This window comes from Syngnathoides biaculeatus, chromosome 1, assembly GCF_019802595.1.
Source record: "Syngnathoides biaculeatus isolate LvHL_M chromosome 1, ASM1980259v1, whole genome shotgun sequence".
Taxonomy (NCBI): Eukaryota; Metazoa; Chordata; class Actinopteri; order Syngnathiformes; family Syngnathidae; genus Syngnathoides; species Syngnathoides biaculeatus.
The window spans coordinates 1-16127 of record NC_084640.1 but is presented as its reverse complement, the minus strand read 5'-3'; the positions used below and the strand labels follow the sequence as shown (position 1 = coordinate 16127).

General features: G+C 42.1%; 2 protein-coding genes across 18 annotated transcripts; one reads left to right on the top strand and one right to left on the bottom strand.

Moving 5' to 3' along the window:
- Window positions 1–1505: 1505 nt before the first annotated feature.
- Window positions 1506–15762, bottom strand: LOC133492398 (triple functional domain protein-like). 16 transcript variants are annotated; one of them, XR_009794779.1, is made up of 15 exons: window positions 14190–14226; window positions 14077–14103; window positions 12594–12697; window positions 12409–12489; window positions 12221–12287; window positions 12035–12144; window positions 11625–11694; window positions 11435–11524; window positions 11251–11343; window positions 10667–10772; window positions 10391–10581; window positions 10222–10317; window positions 9704–9812; window positions 2167–2508; window positions 1506–1616 (listed from the first exon to the last, which is right to left on the bottom strand). XR_009794779.1 is itself a non-coding variant. In XM_061817579.1 (14 exons), the coding sequence occupies exons 1-14, from the start codon at window positions 14202–14204 to the stop codon at window positions 2435–2437; spliced, it is 1233 nt and encodes a 410-aa protein (XP_061673563.1). In that variant the 5' UTR covers window positions 14205–14226; the 3' UTR covers window positions 1961–2434. The 16 variants fall into 16 exon arrangements, 15 of the variants coding, with proteins under 15 accessions (XP_061673563.1, XP_061664220.1, XP_061669517.1 ...); XM_061817579.1 differs by lacking the exon at window positions 1506–1616 and having other exon boundaries at window positions 1961–2508; XM_061808236.1 differs by lacking the exons at window positions 1506–1616; window positions 2167–2508 and adding an exon at window positions 8031–8504.
- Window positions 2518–5652, top strand: LOC133503429 (transcription factor 7-like 1). Of its 2 annotated transcripts, XM_061826241.1 has the most exons (8): window positions 3109–3889; window positions 4196–4245; window positions 4321–4392; window positions 4474–4627; window positions 4717–4815; window positions 4915–4987; window positions 5409–5429; window positions 5460–5652. In XM_061826241.1, exons 1-8 carry the CDS (start codon window positions 3830–3832, stop codon window positions 5609–5611), a joined length of 681 nt encoding a protein of 226 aa, XP_061682225.1. In that variant the 5' UTR covers window positions 3109–3829; the 3' UTR covers window positions 5612–5652. The 2 variants fall into 2 exon arrangements, with proteins under 2 accessions (XP_061681426.1, XP_061682225.1); XM_061825442.1 differs by having other exon boundaries at window positions 2518–3889; window positions 5409–5652.
- Window positions 15763–16127: the final 365 nt, after the last annotated feature.

Genomic DNA, 16127 nt, shown 5'->3' with positions numbered 1-16127 from the left:
CGTGCTGCTCGCTGGGCATCAGTGACTTCCACTGTGGACGTCATCAAAGTGTCAGCGCACAATTGCAAAATGACAACAGACCTGCGACAGGGACGTATTTGTGGCAAACACACCATCTGCCCCAGGACTTTTTTCACCATGGAGATGTCTTGGCGCAGCACAGCGGCCGTAACAACAAGCTGTTGCTCCTTCATGAACACCATGAGGGCGTTTGGGGGATTTTTTTAAAAGGTATTTTTTCATTTTTGGTCAAACTGGAAAACTAAGCATCGGTGTGTCACCTCTGCGTGGCTGTGCCAGGAAAGACATTTTACAGAGAATACTTTGAATTTGCCAGTGACTGTTGATGAGGATGGACACCTCCACGCACGAGCAGGTCTTCACTATTCTACAAACAGAAAGAGACACATGTTGAAAAAGTGTGCCAAAAGCAAACATTCAAGGATTTAAAAAAAAAATACTTCCATTTGATATTTTCTACGTCACAAGTTGTATACAATTGTGTTACATCACTCAAACAGGAAGGTGGTTGATGCTCATCATGAACAGTGCACTGGTGATCTGCCCCCCCCCCCTCCACACACACCTTAATCACCTAAAACCACAATTTTATAACTAGTAATAATGGGTAACTATAATTCCTCAAATGCAAAATAAGAAACACCATTATTTTATGATTGGATCTTTTAAACCCAATGTTATTCTTTTCGAGTTCAATCAAGGCTAAAATCGTTCCTAGGGTTCAATGCACATCCAGTCCTGCAAATAAATATGGCTTTATCTGTCCAAATATTGCTCCAACAATGCCCTCAGAACCATGCAACTCAAGTAGCGCACAAATGTGGACTGTCAACGAAAGATTTATGAAAGCAGCTATCAAAATATTTACCTCATTGCTTGGCCACATTGAGCCAAAGGGAATAAAGTTTCACAATATTATGAAAAAAAAAACTGTTTTTCTCTTCTGAGTACAGTACTCGCGAACTCAGCTCCTGAAGTGTTTCAATCAACTGTTTCCTCCAACAACTAAGCGTACACGTGGAACCAAAATGAAGTCCCCCCCCCCTTCTTATGCATTTTAAATCAAAATAAATGACCTGAAATGTACAAGGTTTTCAGTATTTAACATTTTACATGAATTGTCTCTGTCCTTTTATCCAAATGAAAAACGTTCTAAAATGGCAGCTCCGCCCAAAGAGCAAATGCAGGTGTAAAATGAGCACCTTGTGGATTTATCGAAGAATGAAAAAGACGGAAACAAAGCTTTGTGTAAAGACTTAAAACGATGTTGTTGATGACATGTTCTAAAATACTCCATGTGCACATTTTTAGATTGATGTATGAATCGACTTGCATTATCCCGTTACTATTAAAGTTCGGTTCCACTCGCCAAAACATCTCACGGTGAAGAGCTGCTCTGGGTGACGTCATTCCTCTAGCGAGAGGAGCAGCAATGGCGAAGCTAACGCGCGAGCTAAGCTAACTGACAACGACCATGACCGACATTTTGTCCAGTACACTTCGAGGGAAACACATTGAGAAAAAAGGCATCTTTTTACCTTCTGGCGACATCACAATATGGTGAGTCTTCTCGCATGGGCTTGCGACGTGGACGCCTTTTTCAGAGACACAATGTTCAAAACGAGTGTACAAAAAACTTGCCAGAGTAGAAACAAGAGGAAGATTTGGCTTGGAAAAAAAGACCTTCCGTGAGACTCTTAATTGTAGCGTTTTGAGTTGTTTTTTCTTTTTGATAAACACAAATTAGTTCAATTCATCTCACAGCAGTATTACATTCAAACATATTGTGAAATTGGAGCAAATGCCAAATGGCGGTACATGTCTTGTGTTTAGCCCAAGTTTTCAAGATTTTTTTCAAGGATTTAGCTGGCCGCCTTTTTACATATTTGCCGTTACCGCTGTATAAAAATCAGAGTGACTGATGAAGGAAATGGAGGGGTAGCTAGAGAAGCAAAAATGTATTTCAAGTCAGAGTACATTTAATTAAGAATAATATGACTATATATAAATATCATATAATGTGTATGATGCCTTAAATATTTGCATTTTCACACACTTCATGTTGTTCAATAACTGTGTCTTAATGTGTTTGTAGGTTTTTTTTCGCTTAGCTTGTCTGGCATTGTTCTCCATATGTGCACTGACACTTTGATGATGTCCGCGATGGAGGCTCAGCCGGATTATTTTGACTGGACCTTGACTACGTGAGTCCCAAAGTCATTCACACGACGACCTCTGCCTCGTTCGGGCAGTGAGAAGCATTTGGAGGCAGCCGAGGGGTCCTTCCTCTCCTCCTCAACAGGCACTTCTGTCCTGCATGATGGGCCCTGATCTGCGCAGGTGAGGTCCTCTTGCTCATCAACATGGAGCGCTGGACTGGATGCGGGACCCCGAGGTGGCCCTGACCTCTGCCCTAGTCATGGAGCTGAAAGGCTTGCCTGGGATGCGGTTGAAGCGGCTGAGGCATCCTCCTCGCCACCCTGATTCTGGCTGGAAAATATAAATTAATTTCTATTTCAAAGGTTTTTACAAATTGTTCATAACCTATGCGTTGCCTTTTTATAAATGTTTTACAATTTTCCACACGTGAATAGCCTCTATAAATGTGTTTACAAATGTCTTTTATCAATTCTGTCATCTGTATACACCATCATTGATCTTAAATGTTGATGAGTTTCTTGACTGTGAACTAATATTTGTATTGTTCAAGATGATAAATTTAGAATTTTCTTAATAATGCATTTGTAAAAAAAAAAGGATTTGACTTTCTGTGCTTTTAAAGCTGTTTGATATGAAGCAGCATGGTGTTTTTGCAAAGTTTAATTTATTTGAATTAGGTATACATTTTATTCTTGCTGTATGAACCTCACCAGACTAATCAAACTGGCTGTGTTGCGATGCATTTGACCGACTGTGGCGATATAGGTGGAGATATATTGGAAAGTTTTCATTTCGAGTCGTGGGATCTTTATATCACACAAAATTGGACCAGATAATGGCTTGAATAGATTGAGCAAACATTGACCTCTTGCTGGTTCTCGTTCCAGGTCCAATCGGGTAGCCGTGCCCCCATGTGGGAATGAATAGAACTTGTCTTGAAGTGGCTTACAGGTACGTTCGCTGCTGTCAAAGGTATCGCAATGCGCCTCACGTGTTAAAAGTAGATACCCCAAAAATTACTTTTGCAAAATGAAGAAACAGAAGAAAAAAGTGCGTTTGTTGTCACCTATTTTTATCTATGCAGTTGCCATTTGCATCGCAACACACAAAATATAATGAATAAAATGCACTTGTAAAAACACTCATCGAGAGAAGAAAAACTTAGCAAATGATGAAAAAAAAACACGGGTTTATTTTTAAAATGTGAAAGAAACTTATAGTCTACTACGCCCACCCGCGGCAGCTTCCTTCCACTTTCGGTGCCTCAAGGTGCTCGAATCAGGCCGAGGACTGGTCCAAGTCGGCCACGCATCCAGGTTCCATTCGGAGGCTTCGATCTCGAGAAAAAGTTGGACACAAACTGTCTTGTGACACTACCCCGATCTGGCTGCTATTTTAAATGCAGTCGCTTTCGGCTATAAAGAGGCCTTTTTATTTTTCTGGGGTTTGTCAGCGACAAAAAAAAAACGCCCTGCAGTTAGTTAGCTGGCGAGTTAGCTTAAGGATCGCTCCAGCAGGTTGACGACTGACGTCACCAAAAGGGTTCGACGTGATTGGCGGATTGACATATGAGGGCGGTCCCAGTAATCCTAATAAATCGGAATCAAGAAAAAATCCGTGAACATTCCTCGAGCAGACGAAGACGAAGATGGACAACCAAGCTTGGCAGACGATGAGCCCGAATTTGGTCGACAACCAACAACAGCAGGTAAGGCAGACGACGCTTTCGTGACTCTAAAATGCGCACGTAGCAAAATATTGGAACATAAGCAAACCGTTTTTACATACAGTAATAATCCATCGTAATTCATACACTCAAGTAACCGTTTTTTTTTTTTTTGGGGGGGGGGGCGATCACGCGACGCTTCGGTTCAAGAAAGGCATTGCATCAAACTTCGTTTCTGACAATGTATTTCGATTACTTCATTATCTGACTGCGCGATCCCGTTATTATTGCCGTTGAAGGATTATAGTCACTGGTTATTACTAAATTGTAACTTTTTTTGTTCCCCAGGTCAGCAGCGCACCGCCAGTTGCGACCGTTGACGTCTCTTTCGGAGTCATGTAAGTCACACACACGCAGGTGTCTCCATCTTGTTCGTGTCGTGTTTTGACGTCTTGGCTCTTTTCCCGCTTCAGCATCGGGCAGACCTTCTACAAACTGGTCCCCGTGGGTGTCGTTCCTCCTGTGGTTGAGCCAGCGATCTCCAAGTAAGTCGCGTATTCTTTTTAAATCGTCTTTCCCGGCCCATACTCAGACGCGACGTACTGAAGCTTTGTTTTATTTTTTAGGCCCAAAACGAAAAAAGCCCCCGCAAGAGCCGGGCCTGACATCAGGAAGCCGCCCAACGCCTTCACGCTCTTCATGAAAGAGCAGCGACCTGTTGTCATGGCTTCTGCGGAAGGGGAAGACAGCGCCACCATCAACACCCTCCTGGGTCAGATGGTGAGTGTGTTTGCCACCATGACGTCCTCGTCCGAGCTCGTCTGCTGTCATTTTGCCATTGCGCGCTGACTCTTTGATTGTGTCCACAGTGGGAGTCGCTGTCGCTGGCTGAGCAGCTGGAATATTATATTAAATCTGAGCAGCTCAGCCGGATCCACGCCGCCATGTACCCGGACTGGAACAACTATGTGAGTCCCAGATTTATTTACTCGTGATACAGTGGAGCCAAGGGGAGCCAATTACTCCAATGTTTTTTTTTCTACTTTTTGTTTGTTGTTTTTGTTTAGAGGAGAAGGCCAAAGAGGAAGTGGTGCCGTGCAGTCAGCAGCCAAAACCATCTGAGGGAAAATCATCTCAGCCGTGAGTACACTCTATCTGAGTACCTGTTTTTAGTCACCATCAATCTACCTAGAGTATATCGAGGGCCGAAAATGGCCCGCGGGCCACCAGTTTGAGTCCCCTGGTATAAAGGGTTACGCATAAAAATAGATAGGTAACATTAATAGGTAAAAAAAAGATCCCACGGTTTGTACGACTGGTGTCAGCGTTTGGTCCGCATTACCAAAAATACGTCGTCAAATTTTCAAGCAGGCCCAAATTTTCCTCAATACCTCTTTTTATAATTTCGCCTTTAAGTGCAAAGTGGACTGCAACCTTTACATTCTGAACCAAATTCTTGACTGCCCCTCACAGTTCATCCCTCTGCAAAGTGAGCATGACAACCTATCATTTTGAAAGTAATTTCATAACTCACGTCTGACGTCCATTTTTATGTTTGCAGTGAATGCGCCACACTTGGCTGGACCGGTTCCAGTACCCCCAGACTTGGCTGTACCGGCCCCAGTGACCCCAACAGGGCCCAACGAGGACTTTGTTTCCACTTTTTTCTCGCGGGTTGGCACTGACGTGACCTCGGCCTTATTCGGGCTTGTGGAGGCAGTGGAGGTGCAGGAAGTTGTTGCGGATGGCCGTACGAGCTCATAATTTTCTTTCAAACTTTAAAAATAAACGTATTTTTTCATCAATTGCGTCACGTGTGTATTTTATTTATTCTATTTTGTGTGTGTTTCCTCAAACTTGTGATGCAAATGGTAACTGGATAAAAAAAGGTTTACTCACGAAAACCAACACTTTTTTTTCTGTCCCAAATAATGTTGTCATTTTGCAAAGTAATTCGCGGTATTGGTGTGGTTACTTGAACACGTCAAGCATGAACTGGGATGAATCCCGACCCCGCCTGTGAGGAGTTTGCATGTTCTCCCCGTGCCTGTGTGGGTTTACTCCGGGCACTCCGGTTTCCTCCCACATCCCACAAAAACATGCAACATTATTTGGACACTCTAAATTGACCCTAGGTATCTTGTTTCATCAACAAATTCTTGTCATAAATCCACCCATGGATATACCTCTGATACAAAGCCTTACTACCCGAAAAGAAAAGAAAAAACATATTTTTCAGAAATAAATATCACTGGCGGCACGGTGAAGCTGCAGTCAGGAGTTGGCCTCACAGTTCTGGGGTCCAGGGTTCAGTCGCGGCCCTGCTTGTGTGGAGTTTGCACCTTCTCCAAGTACCTGCATGGCTTTTCTCCTCCCACATCCCAAAAACATGCACCATTAATTCACTCCATTATTTGGACACTCCAAATTGCCCATAGGTGTGATTGTGAGTGCGACTGTTGTCTGTCTTCGTGTGCCCTGCAACTATCTGGCAACCAGTCCGGGGTATACCCTGCCGACTGCCCGTTGGGATTGGCTCCGGCACTCCCGCGACCCTTGTGATGACAAACGGCTAAGAAAATTGAAATATGGATGAATTTATGAATTGCACTTCAATCTATAATAGAATGAAAGAGAATTAACTGGTCCGGAAAGACGGGTGTATTTACTTGTCGAAATATGTTGGCAGCATGAAGCCAAATAAATTCATGCGCCACTTCAAGACATAACACCCCAGTCGCTGGATTTATTTTCAGCGAAAACGTGCCGAATGTTGCCGACAAGAAGATTTATTCATCTTTGTGTTGTCCGTTAAAGTCTTTTATATATTGTCCTTTCGAATTCATGTTGCTGAACTGAATTTGAAGTTATTTATTGATTTTATTTTTCACGATCAAGTGTCGGTCAAAATATTTAGTTTAAACAAGGATTTTTTTTAATTTAAGGGAAATTGATGTGATTAAAATATTTTCTGTTACAGACTAAATAACAGTGTTAATAAAGTTATTATTTGCTGTAAATTGAACTATATTTCTTTCGAGTTTATTTTTTGTTTTCTTTAACCCATTCGTGGGCAGGGTGGCATTTTTATTTTTTGCCTTATTGAGATAAAAGTCTCCTAACAGGCCACAATCAAGGAAATAACACTTCTTTTTCGTTTATGGTTATACGAGATATCAGACATTTACTAATTTAGAAATCTCGTCCCAAAAATGGGACGCTGCCCACGAATGCATACAATGTGATGCAGAGCTGTACATAAAACAATTTCATAGACAAATGTCAATATTTATCGTCGGGGGTGGGGTGGGGGCGCAAATTGTTTTATTCTTCTGGGTGGCTGGCAGAAAATAATTGACCACCAGTGGGAGGGGCCTGAGGGTGACTGGAGCAGTGCGAGCTGGAGGTGGCTGGAGGCAGGGACCGAGGCGATCCGATCCCCGGCTGAAGAAGCTGCCTCGAGGGATGTGGAACATCACCTCTCTGGCAGGGAAAGAGCCCGAGCTAGTGTGTGAGGTGGAGAAATTCCGACTATTTACAGTCACACTCGCCTCCACACACCGCTTGGGATCTGGTCCCAGTCCTCTTGAGAGGTTTGGACTCTCTTCCACTCTGGAGGCGCTGAGCAGGTGGCTCGGTGCCTGCACATTGGGGTTCATCCGCGCTTCTTTGTTGATGAAATTTATTTTCACCGAGACAAAGACCCAAGTACGTCAGGACATGCTCCCGCATTCCGTGTATTCCATCTTTAAACTAAGCATGAAAGATCATTTTGCTTTGGGTAATGGATGGAATGTGCCCAACATAATGCTTGACATCACTCGACTTCCTGACCAAAACTGCACATTGGAAAATTGAAATACTCAAAATGAGTGGTAGGGTGATTTTTCTCCGCAGTGTTTGGCAAAGCTCAACAAAGTGGCAATATATTCCTGAGAGATGAAGAAATAAACAGTACTTGCATGGAAGAAACCTTTCACAGAAAAAAAAAAACAGGAACACTGTTTGTGTGAGCAAGGTGACCCCAAGTGGACAAAAATGATACTCGCAGTCTGCACTGCCACATTGTCTCAACAACTCAGAACTGTACTGTTATTAAGTCTTTGCATATGGTTTCAGCACTCATCTTAAAAAATAGTTTTTGGAACCAAAAAATGGTTGCTTATTGCAATATGTTGCTAGTTCATAAAGGTGATATTCTTTAAAATAGTAAAAATGAGATGAATTCATGCCTGAAGAAGATCAAAACCTGGACAATTCTAAAATATTAAGAGCTATAAAGTGTCATCCTTCTTTTGATCATATATAAACCTCTGAAGGGAGTTGCCAAATGCATCAGAAACACAAGATGATAAAAGCTCTTGTGCCAAATCCTAATTTCTTTAAATCCATGTCCACACAAACATACGTACGATAAAATAAGGACAAAAACATTGTGTATACTTGCCAATGGCAGTTTATTTTGTAAAATATATTTTATAAATTTACAAATATACAGATAAGCCACGGTTGGAACACTTTAGCCAGGGTCCCCCAAGTTGGCCAGACACCCCTCCCATGTCGATTTCTGCCTGGTTGAGGAAGGGGCACTGACGTGGGACTCTCTTCCCCTTCCTCTTTGCTGCAGCGTCGTGGTGGCCGGTGTTGCCATGGGTACCTTGAAAAAGAAACAGTTATTTTACTCGAGTTGATATGTATCTTGATTACTTTCCTGATTACAGGCATCTGATTTCAACAGTGACTCAGTGAGATTACACATAAGTATTTTAGTTTGTTCCACCAGATGAAGTAATATCACTCATCACGTACAAGTAATGACACTTATCCATGGTACGAAAAGCTTAACCGTACGCATTACTTGGTAATACATGATACACAAGTTACAGAACCACATAATCAACGTGAACCAATAACTTAAATGTTAGTTGAAGTGAAGCCACATTAAATGTGTTACTCAGTGCAGATTCGGCGTGGCTAATAAGCACTTCAAGATGTAAAAAAAAAAGGGCGGCACGGTGCAACTGGTGAGAGTGTCCTCTGAACAGTTCTGAGGTCCGGGATTCAAATCCCAGCCCCGCATGTTTGGAGTTTGCATGTTCCCTGTGCCTGGGTGGGCACTCCAGTTTCCATCCCAAAAACATGCATGGGAGGTTAATTAAGACTCTAAATTTTCCCCAGGTGTGAATGATTGTTTGTTTGTCTGTGCGATGCGATTGGGTGGCAACCAGTTTGGGGTGTACACCGCCTCCTGCCCATCCAGCATTCTCGTGAGTCTTGTGAGGATAAGCAGCCCAGAAAATGGATGGATGGATGAAGATCTAAATAAGTGCACTACTCTTAAGTAAACATCTTTCACGCTTCCCAGCTGCCCCCTCCACCTGCGCCTATGATATTAGACTATAATATGGTGGAACAGTGGACGACTGATGAGAGCGTCTGCCTCACAGTTCTGAAGATGGGATTCGAATCCTGGCCATTCTGTGTGGAAGTTGCACGTTCTCCCCATCCCTACGTGGCTTTTCTCCAAGCACTCCATTTTCCTGCCATATCCCCGAAACATGAATGAATTACAGACTCAAAATTATCCTGAGGTGTGACTGTGAGTGAGTTGTTTGTTCCTGTTTTCTCTGCAATTGATTGGCTGGTGACCATTTCAGGGTGTGTGTCCCCCCCCTTGCCCGATGAAAGCTGCATTCAAGTGCACAATAATGGGCAAATTACATTTCATATTGACTCGCTCTCCCGCGACCCTTGTGAGGATAAACAGCTCGGAAAGTGCGTGAATGGATGCCGATCATATCACAAGGTAAGGGAATATTTCGCAGTGCCTTGAGACCTTTTTGAGCTCATTGTTACCTTTGCTGTCAGGTGCCTTCACAAGGCACTTGTGGTGGTACGCCGAGCGCTCTCGGATCACCTCCTTGATCCGGTTGACCCAGTCCTCCTGATTCTGTCTTCTGGATGCCTATGAAGAACGAGCATAATCGAAGGTTTGAGCCACTTGCAAATCATCAACTGCTTTTGCAAATTGTCGTTTCTGTCTGTCGATCTCACAAGTCTGAACAAACTACATGAGCATCTTTTATCAGCTGGAGTTTTAGTTCACATATGTGTTTGTATGCAATTAAAATACTCAATATTTTATTTTTAATTGTGCTAAAAATACCAAATACAGTAAACACAAACACATCGAGAGAATAATTATGGTTAAGGATGACAACAACAAAAAAAAAGAAATACGGTAGACACAAATGGCCAGCATGGATACTTCGCATAAACAAAAACATTTTAATTGCAGTATGATGTGTGGCTCTCCAACATGGTTCAAACCTTAAAGGTGTTTATTGGAAAGGAGGAGAGGAAGAGCGTCTTACCTTCAGAACAATCTTTTTCGACGACCGTGTGTGTCCCACACAAACAACAAACTTGCAGGGGTCTCTTTTGTGGTCTTCCACCTCCAACTCGGACGTCTAGGGAGACAATGCAGCGATAATCTTTATACGGAATGTCACATTGATGAAGTGTGTGTTAAGGATGACTTACAAATAGTTTGCGCTTGAATATGTATTTGTTCTGGCGACTGCCATCCACGACTTCCTTGCACAGTACCAGACAATTTTGAAAGAGGAAGAGGTGGCCTGTTTGACCCCTGTGAAACAGCCACTTTGAGTCCCACACCTCGATGGTCTCCTGAAAGATCAGGTCGCCCTGAGACTCAACGTTCTCAGCAAAACCTGATGGAGGTGAGAGGAGAAAACGTGAGCAAATCACAACACAACAATGAACAAATGTGTCATCTTCTTGTCTGTGTTCGGTTACCTTCCAGCATGGAGAGATGCATGGCGTCGTTGGCTCTCTTGGGAATGCTGAGCATCACGTCCAGGGCATCCTTGACCTTGCCTTCATCACTGGAACTCAGCAGCTCCTAAATAAAGCAGGAGGACACTTAGAGAGTTTGCTGGGTTTTTAATCCAGAACATCCCATAATTTAAAAACTGGCCAAACTTGACTGATTAAAAAACCCCACAAAGTTTTTCAAATGAGGCTTCAAAATCCTGAAAAATAAATCTGTTGTCTCTGCGTTAAAACAACATGGGCGTGTTTACCAAATCCATGGAATTTGGGCCATAGAAATATATTTGCTCAGCAGATGTTTTCAGCAATTATCTTCAAACATGTGTCATGTCTTTTGAAACCAATCCCCGAAGTACAATTTACAAGGTCATTCAAAAACCTCGAGTGTGTTTTGTTTTATCTGTGTTATCTTTCTATAGTGTGAAATAACACCTCTCGTGGGTGGGTCTGGAATGTATAGTATCCCCGAAATAAAGGGGGGGTTCGCTGAGTAATTTTCACCTAATTTATGTTTTTTTGTGGTGGTGGTGGTGGTTGGGGGGGCTTACCTTGAGCAAGAGCTGATATTTTGTGATTCGCTGCACGGGCATAATAAGGTAGGATAAGATTGGCTGTTCCAAGTCGTGAATCTGCTGTATTTTCTGTTGAGCCCGCAAAGAGAAAAAAAATCATGTAAAACAATGAAATATAATTCTTGTGTTCTCATAATGATCACCTTCACATTTAACTTACATCAAAATAGTCTACAGCATGGTCCAGAATGAGCTGAGTGGAGTCGGCATTGTTCATGCAGTAATCCACATACATCTGGAATTTGTCAGCCTGTAAGGACAACAACAAAAAAAAAAACAAATGATTATGTTTTTTTTCTGAGTCATTTATGGATCCGTATGATGTTGGCTATTATGAAAAGGACACCTACCCATTTGACAAAACAATGGCCAATCTCTTCTGGCACGTGTTCATGTTTCTGGAGGTCTTTGAGAAAGATGCTACGGAAAGAGAGGACATGAAACGCAATGAATATTTTTCAAAATATGAATGGTGTACAATTACAGTCAAAAGCAGGATAAATGTTGTCATTCAAGAACATTAGCAAGTGCAACAAAACTTTGATTCTACTCTGTGATCATTTCTGTAATGTCAGGCATTTTTTTACAAGTGAGAATGGAGAACAGTTGAGCACCTTTATTTTTTTTTTTAGTCCAAGAGCAAAACGAAAACAGGGAGGAGCAACTGGATACCAGGAGCAACAACGGCTCATTTTGGTTTGCTTTGTTTTTTTGAGAAGAAACAGCTCCTGATAAAACAAGAGACACAACTGATGCTTACTTCTTGTGAAATTCATAAAGATCCTTCATGTTCCCGAAGATGACGTGCTGCTTATTGAGGATTCCTGGAGGGGTCACCTCCTTGCCGCCAGTCATCTCCAACAGGTAAGTCTGCATGAGGCGACACAAAAATTAAATTCTGTTCCTTGTACATTTTTTTAATGCATGAAAAAGAAGTGACACTCACATCCATGCACTTCCGCAGGTTTTGCACGTAGGCCTTTTCTGTCTCCATCAGCTCTCTCATGATAAACCTAAACAAAAACATAAACAAGGGATGATTTTCAATGCTGTTATTGAGGTAACCAAGCAAAGAAGATGCAAAGGAGGACACTTTAAATCCAGCAAATATATTGCATGTGCCATTGCACTGACAAGGAGAAAACTTCCTTTTGTTGTTCCACACTTGGCCATGAAAGCTGATTCTGACCTCCACTTGTATTCATCCACCAATGGCTACTCAGCAAAACATGGACCACTAGAACAGTTTTAATCAATAAATCAGTCCTTTATCTTTGAACTACATTTTAACTTCTCAAATGGTTTAATTAGTCACATACGTGCGTCTGCGTGAAAACTTCAGATTCCTCTCATCAAGTTCGCGTTTGGCATCCCTCATTCGGACGGCTGACCTGTGGTTGTTCATGTTGTTCATTTGGAGAGCCTAAAAAACAAGAGAAAGAAAACGTCATTTATTTTCTTGAGACCATCTTACTCTGTATGATTTTTGCAGTCTTGTAAGAAGTGGATGGAATTGGTGGATCACAAATTCAAAGCATGTATACACTGGGTGATGGATCTTGTATATAAAGTGCTTTAAAAGAATTTGCCCCCTTCTATGATTTTTTTTTTTTGGGGGGGGGGGGGCATAGGTTTCCCACTTTAATGGGACTTAAATTCCTCTACCAAATCTCAATGTCAGCCCAAAAGTAACCAAGTTTTATGTTTAAATGGTGTATTTGTGAAAGAGAGATGGCCTATCTGCAAGTAAATTTTGCCGAGGACAAAAGATGTCAATTTTATCATTCTGTGCGTTTGGTTAATCGTTACAGATATGTTTAATTCAGTTGCGGAGCTCTGCTCGTTAATTACACGGAGCTGAGACTACCTGTAACTTCAGTTTAGGATATCTGCAATTTGATTCCGACCAGTCCTACTTCAAGGAAACGGGTATGTACATCTTAAATTCGCTTGGTGAAAACTAGTCTGAAAATACATGACAAAGTTATATCTTGTTAAATTAAACACGTTGAACTTCATGACTCGCCATAATACAATTTTTGAAATGTTAAATTTGAGTGAGAGAAATGTAAAACGAACGTCGATTTCTCGTGACTTGCCCCACTTGAATGCACTAAGCGTGGATTTCGTTTCCACTCGGTGACGATGTGAATGTGAGCCCGAGTGGTTGTCCGTGTCTGTACCTGCCACCAACTGACTGGTGACCAGTCAAGGGTGTCGTCGCCCTTTCGCCCCAAATCATATGGGAATTAGCGAATTATTCGTCCAAATGTATTTTGGGAGAAACTGAATTTCAGATGGTCGCAACACGGATGCACGTAAAAACGCTCCTTCAACGAGGACTCAGCTCGAACGGTTAATTTGTAATGGCTGCCCGATTCAGGCAGCTGCAACATGGCGACCCCACATTCTCCACATCGACGATGGAAATTTTTCACAAGCTAACACGACACAAAACGCACATCTGGTGAAATAAAAGTTTGGGAAAGTACCCAAAAAGTAAGAGAAAGTTAATAAAGCTTTTGTCACAGGTTGCCGACTCCTATATTTTATCGACAGATTTTACTGGACAAAATTAAAACGCAGACAAATTGATCAAGTCAAAATGATGTCTGAAACAAACTACTGTACTTGATTTATGACACAAAATATAGATGGAAATATTTCCCTCGAGTGGCTGCCATATTTTCAAAAGTCAGTTAACCGTCAAAGGTTACAGTAACGGCAACGGCTGAGTTGCCCCCAAAACTTTAAAAGTCCAACTAAAGTTCAAATTTAATCCGAGAGAGAGAGCAAACTCACCTTCAGCTGCTCAGATGCAGAGGATACCTGTGAATTGCGGTCGTAAACGTGGGTCTTTCGATGAAATTCGACTTTTCCACCTGCCGCTCCCTGCTGAGTGCGCAACTGCTCACCTCCGCTCTTGGCATCTTCTTCGACTGCTGTTTAACCCTGAGAAGAAGAAAAAAAAAAAAATCGGACGATCGTGACGTCACAACTGGCGCCTCTTTATGCTTAATATACAGTATGTACAGTATCTGCTATTCGTGAATCCGATTAAGAAATGTAAATCATTGTACTCATAACAAAACTCCACCTGGAAATTGGGCCATATCATTCGAGATAAAGTATTTTCAACAGAAGACGAGACGCAGCCTGGATTTACAGAAAACGTGCCGAGTGGCAGCATTTCGAACTTGGCGTTGGGGCGCAATCAAAATAAAATAAAAATCATAACTCGCTGGAGAAGGGGGCGCTCTAAATTTTTTTCACCCACAGAAAAAGTCTGCAGAGAGGTTCGGGATCCACGTGTATTGACTAAATTATCTTGCATATTGCATGTCATATCTGTTAACTTGGTGTGGAATGCCTGGCATTTGGATACTGTAACATCCTCAAATAAAGGTAACTTAAAGGTCACACCCCATCAAAATCCTTCATTTCAGTTTTATGGATAACATTGGTGATCATGACTTTGACAAGGCAGTTTGATGCCGGAATGCAAAAGGCGATAAACAGCATAAGGCTGGCAAAATGGGTGGATTCGAATAGGCTGGAATTGTGGTGTAGTTTTGTCAATTAATCTTCAAAATACCACTCGCTTTATCTATTTTATTGTACTTCATCCACCTCATCGTTGTTGCATGGTCACTCATTGCAGACGAAATGGCTTTATAATGTAACTGGAGTAAATAGGAACGCCTCTTAATATCATCACCACGTGTCCAAACTACTCGTATGAACCCCACCTGTGAATGAAGTGAAGATACAAAGGACGACAAATAAACACACCTCAAAAATGACAAAAAAAAAAACAAAATACAAAAGCACAATCTCCTGTAGTTTAGGACATTGTTTGAAAAATAAACAACTTTGATTTTTTATTTGATGCTGCTGTAATGCACAAAAATACACAAAATAACACTGTTGAACACATCTTTTGACACATTCAGCCACACTGCTCTCAAAGTGATATTCCTTGAAACCTATAAATGGTAAAACTGCTGAGCAAGCAGGATAGTGATGATTGCTCACAATCACAGATATGTAGGCAAGCGGACGGATGCTCGCCGGATTATTCTGCTGCTACCGCAGGTGACATCTCGAGGGCAGACAGGAACGGGCACAGTCTTGTTGCGCTGCCGCGTTGCCTGACCCAATTGGTCCAACACCAAACTGAACCATGATCAGGCAGGAAATGGGCTTTGTTGGTTCTACTTTGAGGTTGTTGTTCCATCCACCTTTAAAATAAAAGAAGCATGTGCTAAAAAGAAAAACATAAAATAGTTGATATAATATGCCTTTGACTTCTTTTTCTAACTTAAAAAAATGTGCATATAACGGATCCCCCGATTGAGTTGAACAGCAGCTCCATGTGATACTGACTGAATCGACGAGAGATGTAACGCAGCACATGGAGCAGGTACGGAAGCATCTTCAAAAAGGTACCAAAATTAATCGCAAAATTCATAATTGTCAGTTACCGAGAAGAGACACCATCGAGACAAAGTGTTGCACTCACAATCCCACCTCGGGGCAATTTAGAGTGTCCCACTAATGCATGTTTTTGGGGTATGGGAGGAAACCGGGGTGCCCAGAGGAAACCCACGCAGGCACGGGGAGAACATGCAAACTCCACACAGGTGTGATTGAACCCAGGACCTCAGAACTGGGAGGCCAACTCTTTTCAATCTTATACACCATGTCGCCCCAGCTCAAAACAACCCAAAGTAATTGTTAAATCGACACTTCCACATGCAACCATGAGATTTGGCAACACCAGATCAAAGGATTAATCAAAAAAATACATCCTCTGTTTGTAAGATGCAAGAGCAAATAAGAATGGGCGGGGG

Coding starts and splice junctions, on each gene's coding strand:
- LOC133503429 (XM_061825442.1), top strand. CDS start 3,830: ATGGACAACCAAGCTTGGCAGACGATGAGCCCGAATTTGGTCGACAAC. Junction 4,246..4,320: donor GACGTCTCTTTCGGAGTCAT/GTAAGTCACACA, acceptor TTCCCGCTTCAG/CATCGGGCAGACCTTCTACA. Junction 4,988..5,408: donor GAGGGAAAATCATCTCAGCC/GTGAGTACACTC, acceptor TTATGTTTGCAG/TGAATGCGCCACACTTGGCT.
- LOC133492398 (XM_061808236.1), bottom strand. Junction 12,145..12,220: donor ACCTGCGGAAGTGCATGGAT/GTGAGTGTCACT, acceptor CGCCTCATGCAG/ACTTACCTGTTGGAGATGAC. Junction 11,525..11,624: donor GCCATTGTTTTGTCAAATGG/GTAGGTGTCCTT, acceptor TTGTCCTTACAG/GCTGACAAATTCCAGATGTA.